This window comes from Euwallacea fornicatus, chromosome 18 (genome assembly GCF_040115645.1).
Source record: "Euwallacea fornicatus isolate EFF26 chromosome 18, ASM4011564v1, whole genome shotgun sequence".
Classification (NCBI taxonomy): Eukaryota; Metazoa; Arthropoda; class Insecta; order Coleoptera; family Curculionidae; genus Euwallacea; species Euwallacea fornicatus.
The window spans coordinates 1,914,650-1,937,393 of record NC_089558.1 but is presented as its reverse complement, the minus strand read 5'-3'; the positions used below and the strand labels follow the sequence as shown (position 1 = coordinate 1,937,393).

General features: G+C 37.4%; 3 protein-coding genes across 7 annotated transcripts in view; 1 reads left to right on the top strand and 2 right to left on the bottom strand.

Annotated features, from left to right (window-relative positions):
* Positions 1–11: 11 nt before the first annotated feature.
* Positions 12–1,780, bottom strand: sll (slalom). Its single transcript, XM_066293127.1, has one exon. The coding sequence runs from the start codon at positions 1,439–1,441 to the stop codon at positions 137–139; it is 1,305 nt and encodes a 434-aa protein (XP_066149224.1). The 5' UTR covers positions 1,442–1,780; the 3' UTR covers positions 12–136.
* A 166-nt stretch (positions 1,781–1,946) lies between these two features.
* rdgB (retinal degeneration B) lies at positions 1,947–14,609 on the top strand. Of its 2 annotated transcripts, none has more exons than XM_066293126.1 (22): positions 1,947–2,117; positions 4,735–5,158; positions 5,214–5,370; positions 5,424–5,556; positions 6,695–6,898; positions 7,131–7,388; positions 7,437–7,586; positions 7,639–7,828; positions 7,885–8,033; positions 8,089–8,178; positions 8,241–8,595; positions 8,786–8,949; positions 9,004–9,159; positions 9,210–9,389; positions 9,445–9,615; positions 9,668–9,796; positions 9,861–10,129; positions 10,199–10,453; positions 10,516–10,676; positions 10,815–10,995; positions 11,066–11,337; positions 13,134–14,609. In XM_066293126.1, the coding sequence occupies exons 3-22, from the start codon at positions 5,293–5,295 to the stop codon at positions 13,261–13,263; spliced, it is 3,675 nt and encodes a 1,224-aa protein (XP_066149223.1). In that variant the 5' UTR covers positions 1,947–2,117; positions 4,735–5,158; positions 5,214–5,292; the 3' UTR covers positions 13,264–14,609. The 2 variants fall into 2 exon arrangements, with proteins under 2 accessions (XP_066149223.1, XP_066149222.1); XM_066293125.1 differs by having other exon boundaries at positions 8,086–8,178.
* A 3,072-nt stretch (positions 14,610–17,681) lies between these two features.
* The window catches only part of LOC136344957 (titin-like), a 156,383-nt gene continuing 151,320 nt past the window's right edge, over positions 17,682–22,744 (bottom strand). For 3 of the 4 annotated variants that reach the window (XM_066292890.1, XM_066292888.1, XM_066292891.1), the window contains 8 exons: positions 22,406–22,723; positions 21,381–22,352; positions 19,495–21,186; positions 19,359–19,442; positions 18,971–19,270; positions 18,785–18,912; positions 18,549–18,726; positions 17,682–18,496 (listed from right to left, as the gene is read on the bottom strand). In XM_066292890.1, the coding sequence (XP_066148987.1) occupies positions 18,303–18,496; positions 18,549–18,726; positions 18,785–18,912; positions 18,971–19,270; positions 19,359–19,442; positions 19,495–21,186; positions 21,381–22,352; positions 22,406–22,723 (3,866 nt within the window). In that variant the 3' untranslated portion in view covers positions 17,682–18,302. The remainder of the gene's footprint in view (positions 18,497–18,548; positions 18,727–18,784; positions 18,913–18,970; positions 19,271–19,358; positions 19,443–19,494; positions 21,187–21,380; positions 22,353–22,405; positions 22,724–22,744) is intronic. The other variant, XM_066292892.1, reaches the window with a different exon arrangement.

The window sequence follows — 22,744 nt, the reverse complement described above, 5'->3', positions numbered from 1 at the left end:
AATGTTACTACTTACTTTTACATCTTCTATTAACCAATTATGGAAAAACAAAGAATGTACAATTATTACATAACAGTCACATTACATTCTTATATAAATTAAAACAGGAGGATATAATACATGGATATCTAATTAATTAATTCTTCAATAAAGCTGCATTCTGTTGCCGAATCTTCCTTAACCTATAACCACAGTAAATCTTAAGCAAGATGCTGAAGAAAACCAAAAACAATCCAATTCCACCTAAGAAGTTTATGTCATGATTGTAAATTATACAACTCAGGAGAACTGAAAAACATTGCCTAATTGTACTTATAATAATAAAAACTAAAGGTCCGAATGTGTCAATGGTGCTATAAATAAACATTTGTCCTGATGCAGAACACGCGGATAAGATTATGATATCCAATACAAAACGTGGATATTGAAACATAAATTTTACAGACTCCAGTAAGCCGCCATGCTGCAGAAGGGATGTGAATGTGAAAATGCAGGAAAAGAAGTTCACAAAGCACATCATTTGAATAGGCTTCACCTCGTAAGTTTTAAATAATTTTCCTTGCCAGTTGGAGGTGAAGCTATCAAATATTATGTAAGAACACAACAGAATTACACCACTAAAAGCTGTGGTTGGATTGTTAGGTTTACCTTCCCCAGTATCTAGTAAAAAGCACAACATTCCTATTGACAAAATTAATGCAGTTACATATTCATAAAATTCGTATTTCGTTTTAGAAATTACTTTACCCATAATCATAACAGGAATTGTTTTACTGGCTTTAGCTAATACTTGACTAGGAAAAGAAACATATTTTAAAGCTTCATACTGGCACCACGAACTCATGATATTTGAGAATGAACAAAATACATACTTGTACAAGGGGCATTTATGCCTCGGTTGCCTTGAGCAAAATATTACAATGGCTGACAAAATAAAGGCTAATATACGATTCATGAATACCAGAAACTGAGAATCTTTAAAATATGTAGCCTCCTCACTGGAATTCTTATATTTTTGAGTCATTACTTTCTCTTGAAGTACTCCCCATAATAAGTATGAGACTTGAAGTCCTATGAAATAAAACATCAATAATGAGGCATTTTGCAATGGAGTCCTAGTCGTTTTTGATAGGACGTGTGTAGAGGGTGTAACTGAGGGCAACTCATCTTCTCCAAAACACGTCCGAATTATGGCCCCAATCAGTCCACGGCCACTTACATTCAAGTAATTAGTCTTCTTGATGTAACAGTAGATCAAATAACCTGGCAGGAACACGGTCGAATATCCCAGGATGTTTCTTATTCCATGCACAAGCCATGCCGAGTGCTGTGGAGGGTTTTGAACAATATTCAAGTCTAGAACTAATAAATTTATAAAATATAATCCTAGAGTTGTTGAGATGATTATCAGCAGAATGGCCAATTCAACACTACGGGCCATACTTTGTTTGTTGGATATATTTGCATTTTAGTTGAATGAAACATAATTTATTAACATTTTTATGTTCTGTAGGAGAATTAAAACAGAACGAAAGGCGAAAATAAAGTAGAAAATTTAAGTTAGGTTAGGTAGAAATTGGGAGGCCACGTCATTTGTCATATGATGACAACTATATGTGCGACCTTGAGTGCTGAAAATGATGGAGTGGAGTAAAAGTATTCATTTTAAAAATATTTCCAGTGAATAAATGTTTCCTCTTTAATGGTCTGACGGGATGCGTGTTTTATTATTATTGAACAGGTCGAAATTTAACATGAAGGTCTGACTGTGATTTGTAAGGGCGTCGGGTAAAAGGCCGGACCTGACACACTCAAAAGGCGCACTCTTCTGTTATTTCTGAATTCGACCCATTACCTTGACCTTGATATTTGACATTTAAGTGACGTCACTTTGGCGCAAACTCTCAAACCTAACCCACAAATCGATGATTTTTGTTTATTATTCAATTTTTTCGAACGTCCAAGTTAAAGTCAATAAACACTTCTAAAAGAACCATTTTTTAAATAAAACTTAAGAGAAGTTCTGTTAAATTCAAGTTTAAACTCAAATATCTTACGTGTGTGATCGATTTCAAAATAAAAATGACTCCATACTAGCCAAGATTTCAGTTATGCTGGTAAGTGAACATAAAAATTTAATGAGAAGCTGTTTGTTTTTTTAAACGATGCCAAATAGTTCCTTCGATACCCTGAGTTACCCGAGCATTCACTCCAACAATCATAGTAGTATTAAAAAATTAATAATGTTAAAGTTACATAAATTGAACTGAGTTTTTCTCAAGTATTCTCCTAAGTCTGAACTGTAAGAGCCAAATTATTGAATTTCTATTACCTAAGTTTAGAGAGAACATAAAGTTCATAATAACTCAGAAATAGAAGCTTTGTATTGGTCCTTAGTTTCATTATCATGGAAACTTGGTTCTTAATAAAGTTGTTGACAATTTAATTATTTTTGTTTGGACATTATCTGCATTTCTTAAACTGTATTCTCTGGATCATGAGATGGAAGCAAAAGGGTCTCTGAACATATCATATTGAAATTGTAGCACTCACTTCATGTATCATTTCTGTTTATGTTGTTTATGTCAAATGGCATCCCGACATTTTTTTATTATTTTTGACACCTTGTAGAATAGCAAACTGTAATAAAAGGTTCTTTATAGTGAAAATTTTTTTTACGAATTGTCTCATAAATAGGTACAAAATTTCTAAAGTGTTAAAACTGTGTTAGAAGTGCTCTATCTGACTTTGCTTAAGACCTATACCAAGGACAATCAATTACCAATTTGTCATCTTCTACCAATTTTGCACTTTATTGTTTGAACTGCCACATTTTGCCTGTATTGTCATTTACAGTTAGATAATTATTTTAAGAAATCCCATCTAAATACTTGATTGGCTTTGCCACTGTTTTATGATATTGTATTGAAAACATTAAATAAATGGTAACAATGTGCTTTTTGATATACAATTCACATACTGGTATACACATGGAAGGTCTAGGTACGGAGAATTGAAACATAAATACAATACTATACAAAGTATAGTATTTAAGAAAGAAAGTGATATGACACAATGGCATATTTGATCTACATTGTACAAACTACAATAGATCTCAAGTAGCAAAGGAGGGCAGTCATCATTTCATCCAATTCAACAAAATACATTAAATTTATTACACAGCATAACAGAACAGACTTTTATATTTGTTCTTGTTCAGGTTCTTGCAACATGATATGCCTGTTGTGTAGTTAGACGGTAATATGCGCACGTACAGAAAATATCCAACAGGCTCACAGTTTTAAAAATAAGAACTTTCCATTTGTTTTTCCTTACAATTGATTTTTTAAATGTTTTGTTTATGTTAGTAAGTACAAATTTAGCCCGCACGTAAAATATCGTTTTTGTTTATAGAATAAGGAAGAAAAAGAAGAGAAAACTTTGTAAAATCAGTACTTCATTTCATTTTAGTTGTCACAAAAGAAGACTCTTTGTGTTAAGATTTTTTTTTCTATTTGGTGAAAGAAGTGAGGCTCAAAATAAGAAAAATCAGATACAAAGTTTATGTCGCACGGTGATATGATTTTAGGTTAAAATGCTGCTCATGTGTGCAGATCACTTCATATATGTCTGAGTAAAAAATATTTCTTAAAACATTCACCAAAATTTGATTGTAAACTTAGTCGTACGCACTTTTTCTGGTAAAGCAATCTAGTCTCTGTTGTAATGTAAAATATACCAGAGTCCATCTTGACTCCGGTCAAGAAACTACAGGTAAAAAGTACCAATAAAATGTTTATATAAGGTTGATCATAAAACGCCAAGTGGTAATACTGGATTTTTCAGACAAGGTCGAAATAAAACGATGCGTTCGTATACGGTGAATGGTAAATTTAATTATAGGAAAGTAGTTCGGAAGCCGTATAAATTAATTTTCAGTTTTACAGCCGACATATAAAAACCCACATTTTTGTTGGTTTGTTCTTCGAGATATACTCCCGTTTGCAATATATTGTTTAAACAAATTTTTAATCGGAAATCTATAAAAAAAAGTTAACACATCACCTAGATACATCCCTGGGATGTTTAAACCACGCGGCTCTCGGTATTGATCGCTCAACTCGAAACGGCGCTTCGAATCCCATTGTTAGCTAAGAACGCCTTTCCTTATCTAATGCTACAGGTAGTTATTGCAAGTGCTGCATTTTTCTGTTTTTTTTTTTTTACGAATACATAATCTATCCGGCAAATTAAAGGGAAATCTTGCCATTAAGCGCGACGACATGTTAGTAAAGTTATTGACAACCAAACCTCGATCAAGTTTAGATTAGGATCAATCAGGGTGACATGTCTCTATTTGAGTAGCGACTCATGGGTAAATTGGTATTGCCAAATTTTTACAAATGACCATTGTGCGGACTTTGGATTTGGAGGGAAATCAAACTGTAGGTGAAGCGACCTGATAGGGACTGGCAAAGTTCACATGTTCACACTGCTGCAATTATAATCTTGTTAAGATGCCATTAGCTATGCAGGAGCGGAGTTAGAAAATTTATCGGTATAGGGAAATTAGGACTGATTAGTTAGGGAGGTAGAATAGAACACGCTTTAAGCTTTATTCGTAGAGCAACATTTTTTAGTTTCTTTATTGCCGACTCGACTAAGTATTCTGAGTAATATTAGCGTTAACAACTAGAAGTAAATTGTGTTTTATTTCAATATATGAAAACATAGGCCGTCCCTGGTTGCTGGTACATTCAGAAGCAGCTCCGGCGATGCTCCATTGAAACAGCGGGACAGCATTCGCGGAGGAGTCTAGTTACAGGCGCCCTCGCCCACGCTAATCTTCCTGCTGTGCAACCCCTGTCCCGTTCTCCGTTCTAACAGAATACGTGTGCATGGTGAGAATATCGCCCAAATAGAATCACGCAATTCTCGTTTTTAATTGTCAGTATGGAGAACATCAATAATTATTGCATCTGAATGTCAGCCAGTTTTTCTAGAATAATACGAGTTTAAATCAATAGTTCCGTTTGCTTTGTTCAGTGCCATGAGTGTTCAGTACATCGGAACTATCTGAAAGTGTTCAGTGAGATGACAGTAATTTAATTCCATTTGCATTTAGCGGGCTTTGGCCGTATTTCAGTGTTTCGTCAGAGTGAGTAATTTCCCGCTCAAATGCCCTTTTTGCTGAAACCGTGCATTTTTCGCAGGTGATCTAAGGCCCTATAGTAAGTAAATGTGAATGGGCCCAGGCCTGGCCTCCTGATAAGGCGGCCTAGGGCCCCCGCCATGCTCATCAAGGAGTACCGGATTCCATTGCCGCTCACAGTGGAAGAATATCGGATCGCTCAACTTTACATGATAGCGGTAAGTTTTCTTATTTATCTTAAACCTGCGAGTTTCGAAAATCTTTTTTTAAGAAAAAAAGTCGCGAAGAGAGCAGTGGTCAAGGCAGTGGCGTTGAAATACTCCTTAATGAACCGTACAGAGATGGACCCGGTGGTCAAGGACAATATACTAAAAAGATCTATCACGTTGGAAGTCACTTGCCCGGTAATAATATTTATTTTTAAATGAGTACTCATATTCGACTTTCATTGCGAAGTCCACATTTGACGATTGAGTGAGATATGGAATGGCTGATTTACATTTTAAGTTTCTTTGCCAAGTTGCATTTGGTGAAAGATCTCAAAAACTGGCAGTCCACATCCTAGGAAATAACATCGTGCGTTTGTTCGAGATTCTTATTTTCATCCATCTAAACCAGTTGCAATTCCGGACTTGGAAAAAGGAAATTCGGCATGTAATTTCCTATATGTAATTATAATGTACACATAATTTTTGATATACGATTTAAAATGCATATTAATTTTTGCATACTGTAATAATACACATTGTCAAACTTGAAACGTAAAAATGTTAACTATCACGGTCCACGGTATATTCCTGTTTTGTTTTTCGTCAATCAAATCAATAGTAAAACAAATCGTTTTCTAAGTTATAGGTTTCAACTCTCTTGCTTAGGCGAATATTGATCCCGCATTCTATTTTTGAACATTGGGACCGGAATCTGGAAACCATAAAATCCGATGTTTACGTAGGCCCATCCATAATTGCTCCTGTTTATTATTCCTTTAAAGTTACAATAATTTGGCAAAGTGGATTTGCGTGCCGTTTTGTTGTGCGCCGATAATAATGGAGATTGCGTGACCAAATTAAAGAAACGCTGCTTTCGGATCGTACATAATTCAAAAAGCACTGTGATCATTTTTGTTGCTGATTAGTCAGGATTTGATACATCCGCCAATTAAGTATGCCAGTGGATTTAGGGAAATTTTCTGGTTAATCTTTCATTTTGCCCGAATGAAAGGCTTAAAAGTTTATTCTAATTTTACTTGAACTAAACAGCACGGAGTCAAATCAGTTATCAACTTTGTTCAGTGTACATATTATCCAAACATGTGTTAAACCTCATATTTAACAGCGGTATTTTTGATTTTTTGTAGCCACTCAAATCCGATGAAATTCATTTGAATTTTCCTGATAATTGTTAAGGCAACGATTGACGTGCTTGTTCACAAAATTTAAACGTTGATTGCAATGAGGTTGAAATCATTGTTATACAACATCTCGAATAGATGACAAATCTGACACCTTCTATTTATTATTTTCTAATTGCAATACTTACTAGGGTGGATTAAAAGTATTCTCCCCAAAACCGCCCTAATGGTGGAAGAGGAGGCCTGGAATGCATATCCTTACACGAAGACTAGGTACACTTGCCCCTTCGTGGAGAAGTTCTATCTGGAAATTGAAACGTATTATTTCCCTGATAACGGCCACCAGGAGAACGTCTTTCATTTAAATGGGAGCGATTTGAGGAACCGGATAGTCGGTGAGAAGTCAGACTAGCTCAAACCGAAAAACATTAAAAATGAATGCGGGCCTCCAAAAAAGTGTTCACCAAATGCGACAAAGTGGTCGGCTTTTTCCACTGTCTCTATTTAATTATGGCTTTTATAAAGTGTGATACTAATGCAGATAGCTTTCGGCGACCATATTGTCGCACTATGTACGCAGTTTTTGCATGCCTGAATAGGTCATAAACTTATAAAGTCCCTTTTTAGATATAATCGATGTTGTGCGAGATCAGCTTTATGGAGCCGACTATCTTCATGACGAAGATCCACTTTACTATGTATCGGAAAAGTCAGGTCGCGGCCCTTTATCTGATAATTGGGTTGAGGAATATTGGAATGAAGTCCGTGATAGAACTCAACCCACTCCATTGGGCAAAGCCATGATGTGCGCCTACAAACTGTGCAGAGTCGAGTTCCGGTATTGGGGTATGCAGACGAAAATTGAGAAGTTCATACATGACACCGGTAAGAGAAGGTTTTTGTTAAATTGCGTAATAAAAATTGTAAATGTAGCTCTGCGGAAAACGATGCTGCGAGCCCACAGGCAAGCATGGGCTTGGCAGGATGAATGGCATGGACTTAGCATGGCTGATATAAGAGAAATCGAAAGGCAGACGCAGCTGGCGCTTAAAAGAAAAATGGGGCAAGTGGACGATGAAATTGGTAAACTTATATATCACTGCGAGCGATTTAGTATAAGTATAGAATTTTATAGATGAAGACGACAATTTGAACAGTAACTCTAAAGAAGATCCAGGAAAAACATTAGCAGCTACGCTTGGTAGCATTGAGGTAACTGAAGACAGTCCTCTTTTAGGCAAAAACCCGAATGTTCCTAGGATACGAACTGCAGGTAGTCCAGACACCGAGGCTTCAAAAGATGATACTTCTACTATGCCTATAAAGTTCGTCAATCGTTTTCTTAGTTATTGCAGGTTTCAATGAAATTTGCTTCTTGCAGGCGTGAAGATCGAAAACTTCCCAGAAATTTGCACTCTCCCAGTTCAGCTTCAGTGAAAAGTTTTGATCTGCAAGTAGCCAATTGGCGCATTGAGACGTTGGGGAGGGAGTCCGACTCGGAGTCTGATGAAGAGTTTTTCGATTGTGAAGGTATTTTAATTATAGCCCATTAATGATTTCTGAGCTTAAAGTTTATATTTAGCAGACACCTCTTCTTTGGCTAGATGGAGCTCTTTGGAGCTCTTATCAGAAGAAGACTTAGAAACGGGCTCGCCGACGTACACGGGAAATAACCGTAATATTTATTAATTGATCCCTAAACTCTTTAACATCCTTCATAAATACATATATTTCCAGAACAAACAGACGACAGTATATTTTCTTCATCATTCCTACAAAGAGTGGCAAGTGAAAAGACGAATAGGAAAACACTTCAAAAGGCCAAAGTCGGCTCTGTGGATATATCGAGACCGGATTCTCCCAACATCTTCCATGCCCCTTGCAGCACTTCGGTGTTGATGCTGGTTCTGCATGCCGGCAGTGTTTTAGATGCCAACGTGGATATGGCAGCCAAGAAGTCGGATGTTACCACATTCAAGGGGGCTTTCGAGTCAGTTATGCGGCAGCATTATCCGTCTTTAGTAGGACATATTGCCGTTAAGTTGGTGTCGTGTCCTTCTGTGTGTACTGAAAGTTTGGGGGTGTTGTCTAGGTGAGTTTCTATGGAAAGAAACCTTTATGATAATATACACAGTCTATTAACCAGAAGAACACCATTTTAATTCAATATTTCCTGTTTGGGACCACATGTCTGCGCAAAGCACAGAAATAGATACACCGTATCTACATGATTCTTCGTTATGCATAGTTATTAAATTCGTTTTTTTTCTTTTTAATTTTAGTCTTAGTCCGTATAGCTTCGATGTTTCTCCTTCATGTACCGATGTTCCCCAAGTGACGCACGATTCAATCCCGATCGGAGCGATTCCTATCCTAGCGACTAGCAACTCAGACTATCAAGAGTCGGTATCCCGGACGATCGCCGCTACGAATGCCGTTTACCAAGGTAGCAAGTATAATTAAAAACTTATACTTTATTTTTTGGACATGGTAATTCTAGATTTTTTGATATCCGAAGAAGGCCAAGGATTCACAGGGCAAATATGCTTCGTAGCGGATTCTTTAGGTTCCATTTTAGCTTACGATGCCTTATGTCGGAGTAGCGATGGTAAATCAAGGCACGGGAGCGAGAACAGCATATTGGATGACCATAAAGGTCTTGTTTCGCTGTTTGTAGAAATGACTTTAATTCAACAAAAATTTCAGATGATTATCTGAATGATAGTATGCATTTAAGTACGCGTAATCCTAGGAGACGCTCGTCCTCGACCAGCGATGCCAGCCACATCAAATTGGAGTTTGAAGTATCCGATTTTTTCTTATTCGGCAGTCCTTTAGCTTTAGTACTTGCCTATCGAAGACTGTCTGCGCCAGATGAAAAATCAGGTATTTTTATGATGAAATGTAAAATGTAAGAATTTATATTTTATTTTATGTAAAGGTCAAATAAGCCGTCCATCGTGCCATCAGGTTTACAACATGTTTCATCCCACTGACCCCGTGGCCTCTAGATTGGAACCCTTAATTTCGGCTCGATTCTCTATTCTGCCTCCCATGAATGTGCCCAGATACGCCAAGTATCCTTTGGGCAACGGACAATCATATCATTTATGTGCGTTCCTTCTCTATTGAATAATTTTTTTATTATTACATGCATTTTCTAGTCGAAATCTTGCAAACAAATCCTCAAATCTTCAACGATCAAGTGCTCCCCAGGCGTTTATCTGAAGTTTCAATTCAAAGTACCGTGTCAGGGCTAATAGAGTCAATTCCATTGCAAACTATAAATAATTGTAAGTTTGGTGTTAGTATATCTGGAAACGTGAACTAAATAGTTATATTAATGAAATAATACAGTGCAGCATAAATGGTGGGGCGGCAAAAGGATGGATTACGCTCTGTATTGTCCCGAAGGTCTGTCGAATTTTCCCACAAATGCTCTTCCTCATCTGTTTCATGCGAGTTATTGGGAAAGTTGTGATGTAATTGCGTTTATATTGCGGCAAGTGGGCGGATTGGAGGGCCTTGCCAGCGGAGTGGGGGTTGAAGAGGGACGAGAGAGCACTTTTAGACCTGGTCAACCTAGGGAAAAGTGGACCAAAAAGAGGACGTCTGTTAAACTTAAAGTATGTTTCTGCGGGAATTAATTTATCTATATGGTTTTATTTAAGCCTTTTTTTTTACTTTTTATATAGAATGTAACAGCAAATCACCGTGCCAATGACATAATAGTAAGAGAAGGTGCCGCTCAAACCTTGGTAGCCACCTTCAAATACGGACCTTTGGACATGATAACTTTAACTGGTGAAAAGGTAGACATTCACATAATGAAAGATCCGCCTTCAGGCGAATGGGTTCTTCTGGCCACTGAAATTACCGATAAAAATGGAAGAATTAGTCATACGATCAGCGAGGCTCAGAGTGTCGGATATGGGCTGTATCCTGTTAAAGTAAGCCTAGATAATTGTATGTAAAAAATATTATTTTTAAGTACATGTTTACGTAATAACAGATGATAGTACGTGGTGATCATACGAGTGTAGACTTTTTTCTGGCCGTGGTTCCTCCAAAAACGGAAACCGTGGTGTTTAGTATAGATGGTTCTTTTACGGCAAGTGTGTCAGTTACGGGGCGAGATCCGAAAGTCCGAGCTGGAGCTGTGGACGTTGTAAGGTAGGATTTATAACTTTGAAACGCAACAGAATCTTTATATTTCTCAAATAAAATGAAATGTTGCGTCATTGTTGTAAATTAAACTTTTTTTTGCGTCTTTATTTATTATTTGTTCTGTTATAATGACAATTTTGAAAGGCATTGGCAAGAATTGGGCTACCTTATAATTTATATAACCGGACGACCGGACATGCAGCACCGAAAAGTTGTTTCTTGGCTGTCGCAACACAACTTCCCGCACGGACTTGTTTCCTTCGCCGATGGATTTACCACCGGACCATTAAGCCACAAGGCTGCTTATCTTAATAATCTAATACAGGTACCTTTATCTTATTGAAACCTAAAAGAACGAATTTTAAAAACCTATCACTGGGTTGATTTTTTCCTAGAATCACGGGGTTATAATCCACACGGCTTACGGCAGCGCAAAAGATATAAGCGTGTACAATAACATCGGTCTTAAGCCCAAACAAATCTACATAGTAGGTAAAGCGTCCAAAAAACAACAAAGTCAAGCCACAGTGCTCTTGGAGGGTTACGCTGTACATTTAGCAACCTTGATGGCTCATGGAGGTTCTAGGCCTGCCCAAGGAAATGCCAGAATGGTGATCCCTCGGGGGTACTTTGGGCTATCGGGGCAGACGATTAACCGAAGGAGAAGGTACTAATCAATGATTTTATTTACAGCTTTTAGTAGTATATGACATGTTAAGTAGGTGAAAGAATTTAAAAATGTAATTTTTCCTCTTATTGCTACTTTCATCTATTAATATGTAGTTACGGGTGTAGTTATTGGGGTGTGATTGATGAAAGTTTAATTAGGTAGATAAACGCTTAATTTAACTTTTGATGCGGATGAATGCAATCAATATTTTTCAGCTACGATCAAGGAGGGATTTCTTCCCCGGTGAGAAATAGCGTTGCGGTTTCTACCGCCGCCTTTCTGAAACGCAAAGTTTACGTTACTCACAAGTAAACTTGTGTCGGCAATGGTTTTTCTCCTATAAGGTGAACGAATTGAAGTGAACGAAAATGTCACCTGATATGGCTCGCTCTCCTATTGTGCACAGTTCGCCCCTTATTGTAGATTCGAGTTTTGACTGTTGTAGCGGGTGAATTAATTTTGTTCTCGAGAGTGGCATTTCAATGCACATGGATCAAATAGTGAAAGGGTTTTTCATTTCATCCAATGTGCTGGAATAATTTTGGTTGTGAATTTCGATTTTTCCCAGGGGCTCAAAACAAACTTCCTAGATACATATGAATTTGCATAATGCACTTAAAAATTAATTCACTCTTTAATCCATCATAATGTTGTAATCAGCACGAAATTCGCGTCATTTTCTTTTAAAACATTCAAAACGAAACAATCAGTATAAGTACTACCGTTCAAAAAGATTAGTTTTCCATTAAAGTACATCTTAGTTCACATTTTTTCCACCAATATGGAGATTTCATTTGCTTTTTACTAAAAGTAAAACCTTGTTTTTCCCCATTTTTTGAAAAATGCCTAGGCAAATCCAATAATTCCAATGCTCACCGTTTAGTAGCAATTTTGTGGTTGTGTGTCTTTTAGACATCTGAATTCATATGCCGGTCTGTCGAAATTGTTCACAGAAATAATAACGCCCAGAATATTTTGGCAAATTTCATAAGTATTTCCTATGGAGGAACTAAAAATTCAACTGTTCTAACCCCTGATAGTTTTTCCTATCTTTCTTCTTTTTTGAGTTTAATATTAAAGTCGAAAGTCTGCACGTCTCTGAACCAATTTAGTTCAAGTTAAACCATAAAATATATGAAACTTTTTAAATCATGTATGCTCGTCATGGGTCACAAAAAACATCTGTGAATAGTTCAGTCCCAGATTTTATGATCGGAAATACAAAGAGGGACCTTATTATATGCATGGTCAAACATGTTCTCTTTCAATGATACTATTAAGTGAGAGTGATTTTATCTAACCAGTCTTTTTGAACTTTTGTTTAATTTACGGCAAAGTGAAACTGGCATTGAGACAAAGGCCAACTCAGTGTATGACAATAGCATCACAACAAAATAAGTTAAAAATATTGATTTGAACCGGCTTAATCGTATCAGTATTCGTAGGATAGGAGCTTATTCAGTAGGTAGAGGTTTATTTGTTAAATTGTTGTTTTGACTGTAACCCTGTTGTTTTGTAGTGCACTCGAATGGTTGGAAAACAGAATATTGCGTATTTTGATTAATATGTAGGTAACAACGATTAATGTGCTTCAGGTAGAGTTTGCTGTAACGTATTATTGTTATTGTTCAACCGTCAGATTACTCAAATATAATGGTTTTCTTGCGGGTTTTCATATTGTTTCAGAAGCTTTAAATTAAACCTGTAACAAATGCCATTATAATTATCTCAAAGATGTTCTCATAAGAAATAAAGCGAACGATTTGTATGACAGGATTTTTTGTCAATTTTAGGTCGGCCAAACGGGCGACATCTTACCCAATCTCCACTGAAACCCCTCCTCAGACGGTGGAGCGATCGCTGAGCGCTAAGCGCTATCATATACCAAAGCCAGTGCTGTCCTTGACACCGAGTAGTAATTAGCAATTTAGACATTTAAAGGTTAAGGAATTAGTGCAATATTTTTGTCGTCGAAGTAGTGAATGCTATCTAAGACTGGCGTTATAAACTATTTTTTCTCAGGTATTTTATTTTCCCTACTTTTACTTTGGAGAGGCCATCAATATATGTGCCATTTTAATTTGGGTTTCCCAGCCATTTAGTAGTAATTACGCCTTGTTTTCGTTAATGTAAGCATGCACTTTTGACTTAGTCAAATACTGTAGCTTTTCAAGCTATGCCATAATCAGTTTCTTACAAGACGTATCAATTTAGAAGAAGAAACCTCTGTATAATACTTTTTCAATCCCAACAACTCAACCTGTTGCCTTTATGCTAGTTAGAGATAAATAGCGTACCTATCTGGCTTTTACCCTATGCACAGGGACTGTTTAAAAGGAAGTTACATATTATTCTCATATTTGCACCTATTTTGTTATTAGTTTACTCTTCGGAACTGCTATAAATTGTAATTTACATATATATTTACGTAATACATAGGGAACGGCGTATTATAGACCGGCGGCATTGATGTGAAAGAAACCTACAAAAAAAAAACTATCATTGAGAGGGACAACTTAATGTTGGAATTTTATTTTTCGCTCAAATTATTTCATTACAATTCTGTCAATAGAATTACAGTGTTAAGAACAAAAAGAAGCTTTGCAATCAGAAACAATTAGAGATTCCAGCAAAGAAGACTCCCACTGCTCTTCCCGTTGGCATGAAAATATCAGGTTTTAAGGTATGTAATATGTATTTCGTCAAACCCTTTTGGATTCTTAAAGGAAATATTGTATATAAAACAATATTCTATACATACCCTAGTTTCTATTTTTTTCCAAGTATTTTTATAAGAAACATATTTTGAAAATAATTATAAAAATCGCTTATTCAAGACAGCCTGTTTAAGAAGTATTAATTCCTACGTGACAATATTTTATTGTTGGATACTCACCTATTATTTTAATTAAATACATAACATAAGTAAAAGGAGGCAGTTTGATACCTAACAGGAACAAATATCTTATTGAATGAATATGGACCTATGGCTGGAGGTAGCAATAACTGTCTCCGTGTCTTACATTTCCTGTTGCAGCAAATAATGTAGGGGTACAACAGAATTTGTTGTTTTCGGGGGACCTCGCCCCCAAAGATAATCATTTATAAAAATACTGTTATTTGTTATTTCTTAAAATAAAGAGTTATATCTAGTAAAATTATACATATTCATTAAATGTGCATTAAATGATAATCATATGTATTAAAGATGGTTTACGGTAACGAGACAGAGTTGTAAAATATACAGAATAGATTATTGTTAGAAACAATCTGTGAATAATTTTATTACGCATCCAGGTGGAAGTGTTTAATTTTTATCCAGACCAATTAGACCGTGACAGATATATTAAAAATTAATTAAATGAGCTTCGCAGTAGCCCAAGATTTCATGTCGAAATGTAATTTCACCCAAAATGATTCAAACCATACTATGAATTTTTTGGCCGGACGACCGAGAATTTATAAATCGCTCGCGTGAAAACGGAACTTGAGTAAATTCCGGACAAATAAATCGGCACGTGGTTTTTTAAAAATTCAGGTGCTATCTTTTGAAACCTATAGATTTTAGGATTTCTCGCACAATTCAGCAACACTACGCAACCAGACCCGGTAAAGTGACATCCCCTTTGGAGCAACACATGGAGGAGATTGGCTTCTATCTAGTCCAATGAGGACCAGTGACTTTACTGGTTCTTCTTTGCGAGTCTCCACCCTGATATTTCTACATCTGACAATACGCACAAAGATGCCTTTCGTTGTGGCGCCTCAAAGAACGGTGGTACGAAGTTCAAGAAAATCGGCGAACTACTGCAACTGAAATTGTGAAAAGTGTAGCCAGTGATTACTACAAGATTATCCATAAAAGGGCAATACGAAAATTTTTAAGGAGTGAAGATATACGGACACGAATTGGCCGGAAAAAAACATTAGTAAGTAGGAATAGGACAAAACGTTTAGAGTTTGCTCAGAGGCATTTGGACAGAAATACTGACTATTGGAAAAACGTTATATTTACTCACGAATCTAAAATTGAGCTGTTTGGAAAATCCAAAAGGGTGCTTGTGTATAGAAAGCGAAGGGAAGCATGTAATCCAAAAAATTTAACTCCGACTGTGAAGCATGGAGGAGGAGGTTCAGTTCTAATCTGGGGATGTATGTCGTGGCATGGAGTGGGATAATTAAATTATATTGATGGAATGGATCTCTTTGTTTACGTAGACATTTTAAAAAGAAATTTAATCCAAAGTGCGCAGCAAATGGGAGTTAAAAACGAATTTAAATTTCAGCAAGACAACGATCTGAAACATAGAACCCGTGTCGTTAAAGAGTGGATTTTATATGACGAACCAAAAGTGTTGGAAATACCTCCTCAATCTCCAGATTTGAACCCGATTGAACTTTTATGGTCAGAACTAAAAGAAAGGGTAAAAAACAACACATTTCGAACAAAGAATAGTTAAAGGCAATATGTCAAGGGGAATAGTCAAAGACCGAAACAAGTTACGTTAGAAAATTAGTAGAATCGATGCTTAACAGGTTAAAAGAAATTATGAGATCTAAAGCATACCCCAGACGTTATTGGTTTCGTACCGATTCGACATATTTAAAAAAAAAGTTTAGTGGACGAATAATTTATCTCCCGATCGTATCTCCATTTTTTGAATAAATACGAAAGCGTAGGAACGTCAGAGGTGTAATACTTTTCTTTTATGATCGATTGAATTTTGGATTCAAAATTGTAGCTTCAATATACTACTGTAAAACAATTAAACTTTAACCACCTTTCGTTAGGAAGTCAAAACATGTGCTAAATTTCCCTAATAGTTCTTTTACTGTGGTACCCACGATGGCGAACCCTGTGCAGGATGAGGGGTAGTGATCCCCGACACGAGCTAAAGAACGCACTCCCAAGACGAGTGGTAGCACATGAAAGTATTGTATTGTCCTGGGATAGCCGTGTAAACCCTGAATTATTGAAGGGTTCTTGATGGACTTCTACTAAGAAGTAATGCGTGTGAGAACAGTGGCAAACAGGAGTAGGTATGTTGTTCGCCTAGGATCATTGTTTACTAATGATAACATACACTTGGTGTATAACTGTGTGTTGATGGCCATAATATGAAATTCTCTGCACTTGCCTGTTGATCAGGGTGCGGGCGCCGTTCCTTCGGGTGTCATGTCTTGTAACTTGGAGGTGTTACATGCGGCCTGAATGACACGGATAGGTTGGGGATGACCAGAAAGGTAATTCCCTATTGTTTCCGTTGGGATTCCACCCGTCGGCCAAAGGTGTGAGTCCAGGGGAGCCCATACTTATTTTAGGGGGGCACTAGCTAGTTGTTGAAGATATTCTTATTTCTCTACGTAAACGCTTGGAATTGTTGTGAGGTATTACGGCAAGGATATCTAACATACCTAAACAAGGTAGCCACGGTTAGAGTAGGGGGCCACATAACCCCCGGTGAGCACACCTTAATTCGTTCTGCCTTGCAGTACAGTAATTGTGAATTATACTTTTCTTGCGTTAATCATACCCGACGGGAACCCATGCTGCCGTGGATGAAAATGCATTGCGATGACCCATAGTAAGACTAATTCCTACATGGTAACCAAATCTGACCAGGTGTTAAAAATTACGAACAAGAGCCGAATTTTACACTACATACCTACAATTGTAGGTTTAAGCTACGCTAATCGCAAAATCAGTCTCAAATTGTAGTGCCGATCTTCGGTCAGCTTCTTGTGCAGCATTTGGTCGGAGGGACGGTCAGTCGGACCGTCTATCTCTCCGTCCATCTAATGGACGCTCGTTCAATCGAACGTTGGATTAGTTGTGTAATCACCGAAAACGAATCGACCGTCCAACCGGTCTTGTACATGGTCAGGCACACTGACTGTATGGTATTTAGATCGATGATCAACCAAACGAATCGTTGATTGACAGAAAAATCATTTAACTAAATGGTCATCAGGTGAAGATAATTAAAGTCGGAGCCAATGTATGGCATGGTGTGATCTGATTATTTCTAAAGTGTCCATTGTGCGGTGTTCGTTTGACTACAGTGGTGTCTCATTGTTGGTGAGACCAATGTGAAGAACGGTGGGTTTTGGGGTCTAGCCTGTTGTCAAGCTTAGTAAGGCCGAATTGTAGCCGAGCTGCTTTGCCACATGGAGCTTATACGGACGTGTGGTAAATGTTAGTATTTTCACTGCTACTTTAGTTTATCGGCTTATAAATTTAAAGATGTTTCTTGGTCAAGTCCTGGGGGCGAAGTAAGGTAAAAATAAAAATTCAAGAGAGTTCAGTAAATATCGAAAGAAATTCAATAAAACCCATAAGATTTCAAATAATAAATAATGTATTTCCACAAATCAAATAATACATAACACTTGATTAATACAATGAGTCAAAACCCTTGAAAATTAAACAATCATGATGCACCTATATTTTGTCTCTCACTTTCAAGGATTTTGGCACATTGTAAGTGACTTTAAATGGATTTTATAATATAAGTTTCCACAAAAAAGTCTGAGAATACGAAAATTAAATTAAAAAAAATTATAATGAATAGTCGTTTTATATCGTCAGAAAATTAATTAATTGGCACATAAGCGAGGCAGATTTCCCGCTATTTTTCATTTTTCAAAACACCTCATAATCGTTATCACAGTGTCACAGGGCCTAATGTTAAAACTATGTTTCAGAGGCATTAACTAAGTTTGTTCGCTCACAACTCGGATTAATTATTAAAAATTCCATAATTTTAACATTAGACCTTCCTCGGACAGTCCACTTAGTCTTTGACTATGTTATTATTTAGCCTAATTAACAAAGGTATAAACATACTTACGAAATTGTCATGATCGGTGAAAACATATGAAACCGACGTGACTTGAGAAGGTATTGGGAATAAAATACAAAACTAACTAATTAATACTATCATATTTACATTCAAAAACACTTATTTAAATAACTTAGTGGCGTAGCACCAAATCCTAAAGAAGTATTCGTCCTTCCTCAGCAATTTGCCTTTTTGATAGGATTTGATATCTGCATCCATGCTGTTTTCTCTGAGCCAGGAAGTTGTGGTTTCTGAGCTTCGAGAAGTCGGTTCTCGTTCTGAGGTCGCTTCTCTAAAATCGTCTTGGTCCGCATCTAAATGTAGAATTGGTTAGAAGGATTAAAACTCTCAAAAGGTTTGACTAACCGCCAGATGGTAATACTTTGAAGGGCTCATCTGACTCTAAAGGACCGCTCATTCCGATTTCATTTCGGGCGAATATGCGGATTAAGTATTCATGGTCTTCTTGTAGATCGCGAATTGTGAATTTCTGCACTCCCTTGGGGGTTTTGCCGATTTCCATCCACATGGTCTTCTTTGTGTCCTATGTAGAAGACCAAAATTGAATCGCTTCTAATCACAAAGGAAAACCTAATATTTACCTTTATAGCAATATTATAGCCCAGTAAGGGAGCTCCACCGTCGCTCTCTGGTATACCCCATTCAACCACAATAGCATTGGGTCCTATAGTACGTATCTCTAAAGGAGCTGTAGGTGGCGATGGTACAGCTGTTAAAAAAACCTTTTTTTACCACCTAACAAATTAAAAAAACAAAAGGGAACATACTTGCCAAAGTCCTCATTTGCACCACACCGGTCTGGGCAGGAGCACTGAGGCCTACAGCATTTTCTGCAAGAACTCTAAAGACATAATCGCTCTTTTCTTTTAGGTTTTCAAAGGTGTATTCCAAAGTGAATTGTTCTAGAGTGGACACTTTCTCCCATTTCGGTAAATACTCTAGTTTCTTTTCTACGACATATCCGGTGATTTCACTTCCTCCATCATTGAGGGGAGTGCCCCATGTAAGAGTCGCACTGCGGCTCGTTAGGTCTTTGACGCTGAGGTTGATTGGAGGTGATGGAGGAGCTGTATTTGTTGAAAATTATTTCAGTTCAAGCCGTAAATAAGTTAAAGCTCAACACAACAAAACAGCAGCTAAGAAGCAGCTACTTACTTTTATGAATGGCCCTAGCTGGAGGAAAAATGCCAAGCAAGCAATACATCGTTTCATCAGTTTTAGCAAAATGATACTCAATTCCTATAAAGCGAAGCTCAACTCAGCAATATCCAAATCAGAAATAAAAACTTACTTATTCTAGATCCAGCTACAAGAGGTTCTTCTGGACAATAGGGATCGCTAGTCCCAATGTCATTCCTGGCATAAATCTGGAAAATATATCCATGATCTTTCTTAAGTTCGTTCACAGCGAAGTCTGTGATGGTTCCTTTAGTAGCTCCAATCTTCTTGAAATCTCTCTTGGATTTAGTGTCTTTCATCTCGATTATATATTCCAGGATTGGTGAATTTCCATCTCTCTCGGGAGCTTGCCATTGAATTGTGAAAGATTGAGCAGTCATTCCTGATATTTCCAAAGGTCCTCTTGGTGGGCTTGGTTTGTCTCCGACTTTAAGTTTGGTCCAGGTTTTTAAATTGAACTTCTCAACCCAGCAGGAATATTCATATTGATCTTCTAAAGTGACCTTATTGACCACCAATTTTCTGAAGGTTCGATTTTCAGTCATGTTAAACCTATCACTTTCTTCAACCTTTTTTCCATTCCTCCACCAAGTGACCTCAACGTCTTTCTTTGACAGTTCAACTTCAAATTCTGCATTTTTCCCTACAATAGCTAATGTTTCTTCAGGAAGAGGAGTGATCCATTCGCAAGTAGGCACTTCATTTACAGTAAGAGTTGCACTTGATGATTGTTTTCCTACTTTGCAAGTATATGTTCCTCTGTCGTCACGATCTGATTTGTAGATTTTCAGTTTTTGAGTTTTCCCATCAATGGAGAGTTGGATGTGTTCAGAGAATTGAATCTCTTTACCGTCTTTATACCATTTAGCTAAGGCATCTCCTTTAGAAAGTTCAACCTCAAATACAGCTTTTTCGCCCGTGGTGACTGTTTGGTCTTGAAGAGGTGTAATGATTTCTGGCGGGAGCTCTATGACCGTCACATCAGCCTTACATTCTTCTTCTAGGAGTTTACAGGTGTATTCCCCTTCATCATGAATTGAAGTAGAGCGAATTAGTAGTTTGCGCACTCCTCTGCGCTTCTCAGTCTCGAACTTATCATCAGATTCTCCAATTGGAACTCCATCTTTCAACCACACAACATCAGCTGTATCAGAAGTAATTTCAACCTCAAGAATTGCATTATCTTTCTCGGTAATCTCCAAATCTTGAAGTTTCTTGACAAACTCCAATTTCCTCTGCTCAACCTCGACTGTAGTCTCAGTTTTCTGATTCTTTACAGTACATTTATAAGCTCCTTGATCATTCTTACTGATATTCTTGATGATCAGTTTATGAGTTCTTCCATCATGAATCACTACTCTGTGATCCATTCCGCTGATCTCTGTATCTTTATACCACCATTTGGTCCTGACAGAGTGAGAAGTCTCGCATTCAAGCTCCAAGGTTTCTCTCTCGAAGATCTTGTAGCTCTTTTCTAACTTTTTGGTGAACTTTACAGTGTCCACTTCGACGTTAACAGAAGCTCCATGAGAGACTCTGCCCATGGTGTTGGTCGCCACACATTTGTAGTTTCCAGAATCTAGCTCTGAGTTGGTTTCCTTGATTGTGAGCTCGATATTTTCTCCATCGAAGAGGATACGCACTCTATCAGAGGACTCGAGAGGTTGGTTGTTGAGCAGCCATGTTACTTCTGGAGTAGGGTTGCCTGTGACTTTCGCCCTTAGGATTAAGGGAGTTTTCTCGGGAATGTTCTGTTCCTCGAAGCGTTTCACGAAGAGCGGAGGTTCAAAGTTATCAGGGAATTCTAGAAAGTGATGAAATTGTGTTAGATATTAATGCCTTTCACAAAAAAATAGGAATTCATGGGATAAATAAATAATAAAACAGCAAAGCATTGAACAAGCAAATTTATTGTTGAAAAGGCAACAGCGAAGCTCTTCAGCAGTTTCACCCTAAAATCAAAAAAGCAGTTAGAATAAGCTTCATCAAAGTGCTCACCTTGCACAGTCAGGAATGCACTAGTTTCAGCAGAACCCAATGCGTTTCTGGCCTTCACTGTATATTCAGCAGTGTCACTAGGATAAGCATCTTTTATAGTGACAGTATACGTGTCACCATTTCGCTTGGGAGTAGGTGTTTCCAAAAGCTTTTCATTTTTGTACCACTGAATTGCCGGCTCAGGATTGCCCACAATGGTAGTTCTCAAAGTAATGTTCTCCCCTTTTCTTATAGTAGAAGATACCAAAGGTTCCACCACTTCTGGAGCCTCTTTTTCGGAGGTACGCACCCTCAAGGTGAACTCAGCAGTAGCAGAACCTTCACTATTTTTAGCCACAATCTTGTAACGACCCTCCAATTTCTTTGTCACCTTGGTGATCTTAATACTGGTGTTATAAATATAGGTTTCACTGGTGGTAGTAATAGTGACATTGTCTTTGGTAGAAATTTTCTTTCCATTCCTATACCACTTGATTTCAGGTTCAGGTATGGCTGCCAAAACTGCATCAATTGTGACATCAGTCTCCTCAGGAACGCACTGAGTCTTGGGCTTCTTGGCAAAAACTGGGGGCATACCCTCTAGAATATCAGCCAACGAAGAAGTCCTTGATAAACTTTTTCTGGAAATTGAGTGAGTCCTGTCTGATCCATGAGATGATAATGGACCCTCCACAGTTAACTCTGCAGTACTTGAAGCGAAACCAGCTGAATTCTTTGCTACACAAGTGAAAGTTCCTGCATCTTCAGGAAAAACTTCCGTAATGAGTAATTGTACTACATTGTCTTCAGTGTAGAACATTTGGAAATCAGCTGATTCCTTGATGATATGAGTTTGCCGGAACCATGTTATTTGAGGTCGAGGATATCCTTCCACCTTACACTCGAAGACTACTGAAAAACCATCATGCGTAGTTATAGGTTTCAGCTTCTCCAGGAATTTGGGTGCTTTAGGCTTTTCTTGTGCTTTGGGTTCTGGAAAAGTTGTACTTTAGTATACAATTATTCGGAAATGAATTGAGACTTACTTTCAAGTACTGGTAACTTATCGATCTTCTCATTTAATTTCTTTTGGACGAACTGAATGTATTGTGGTTCATCCATGAGGATGTTAGCAGGTACCCAACCGCTGTCTTCAGTAAGGTGCTTCTTGACGAACCACCATTCTCCTTGAGTCTCTACCACATAAACCTTCTCTCCTTCTACAAGATCACAAGCCTGCTCAGCTTCAGCATCGTAGAATGTTACTGAATAATACACATCTCCTTTTTGGACTTCTTCTTCATGGACAATTACTACAGTCTCTATCTCTTTTTCTTTGGTTATACTCAGAGAAACATCTGCTTCTGTAACAAAATTAGTATGTT

Coding starts and splice junctions, on each gene's coding strand:
- rdgB (XM_066293125.1), top strand. CDS start 5,293: ATGCTCATCAAGGAGTACCGGATTCCATTGCCGCTCACAGTGGAAGAA. Junction 7,587..7,638: donor GCAAGTGGACGATGAAATTG/GTAAACTTATAT, acceptor AGAATTTTATAG/ATGAAGACGACAATTTGAAC. Junction 11,338..13,133: donor ACGATTAACCGAAGGAGAAG/GTACTAATCAAT, acceptor TGTCAATTTTAG/GTCGGCCAAACGGGCGACAT.
- sll (XM_066293127.1), bottom strand. CDS start 1,441: ATGGCCCGTAGTGTTGAATTGGCCATTCTGCTGATAATCATCTCAACA.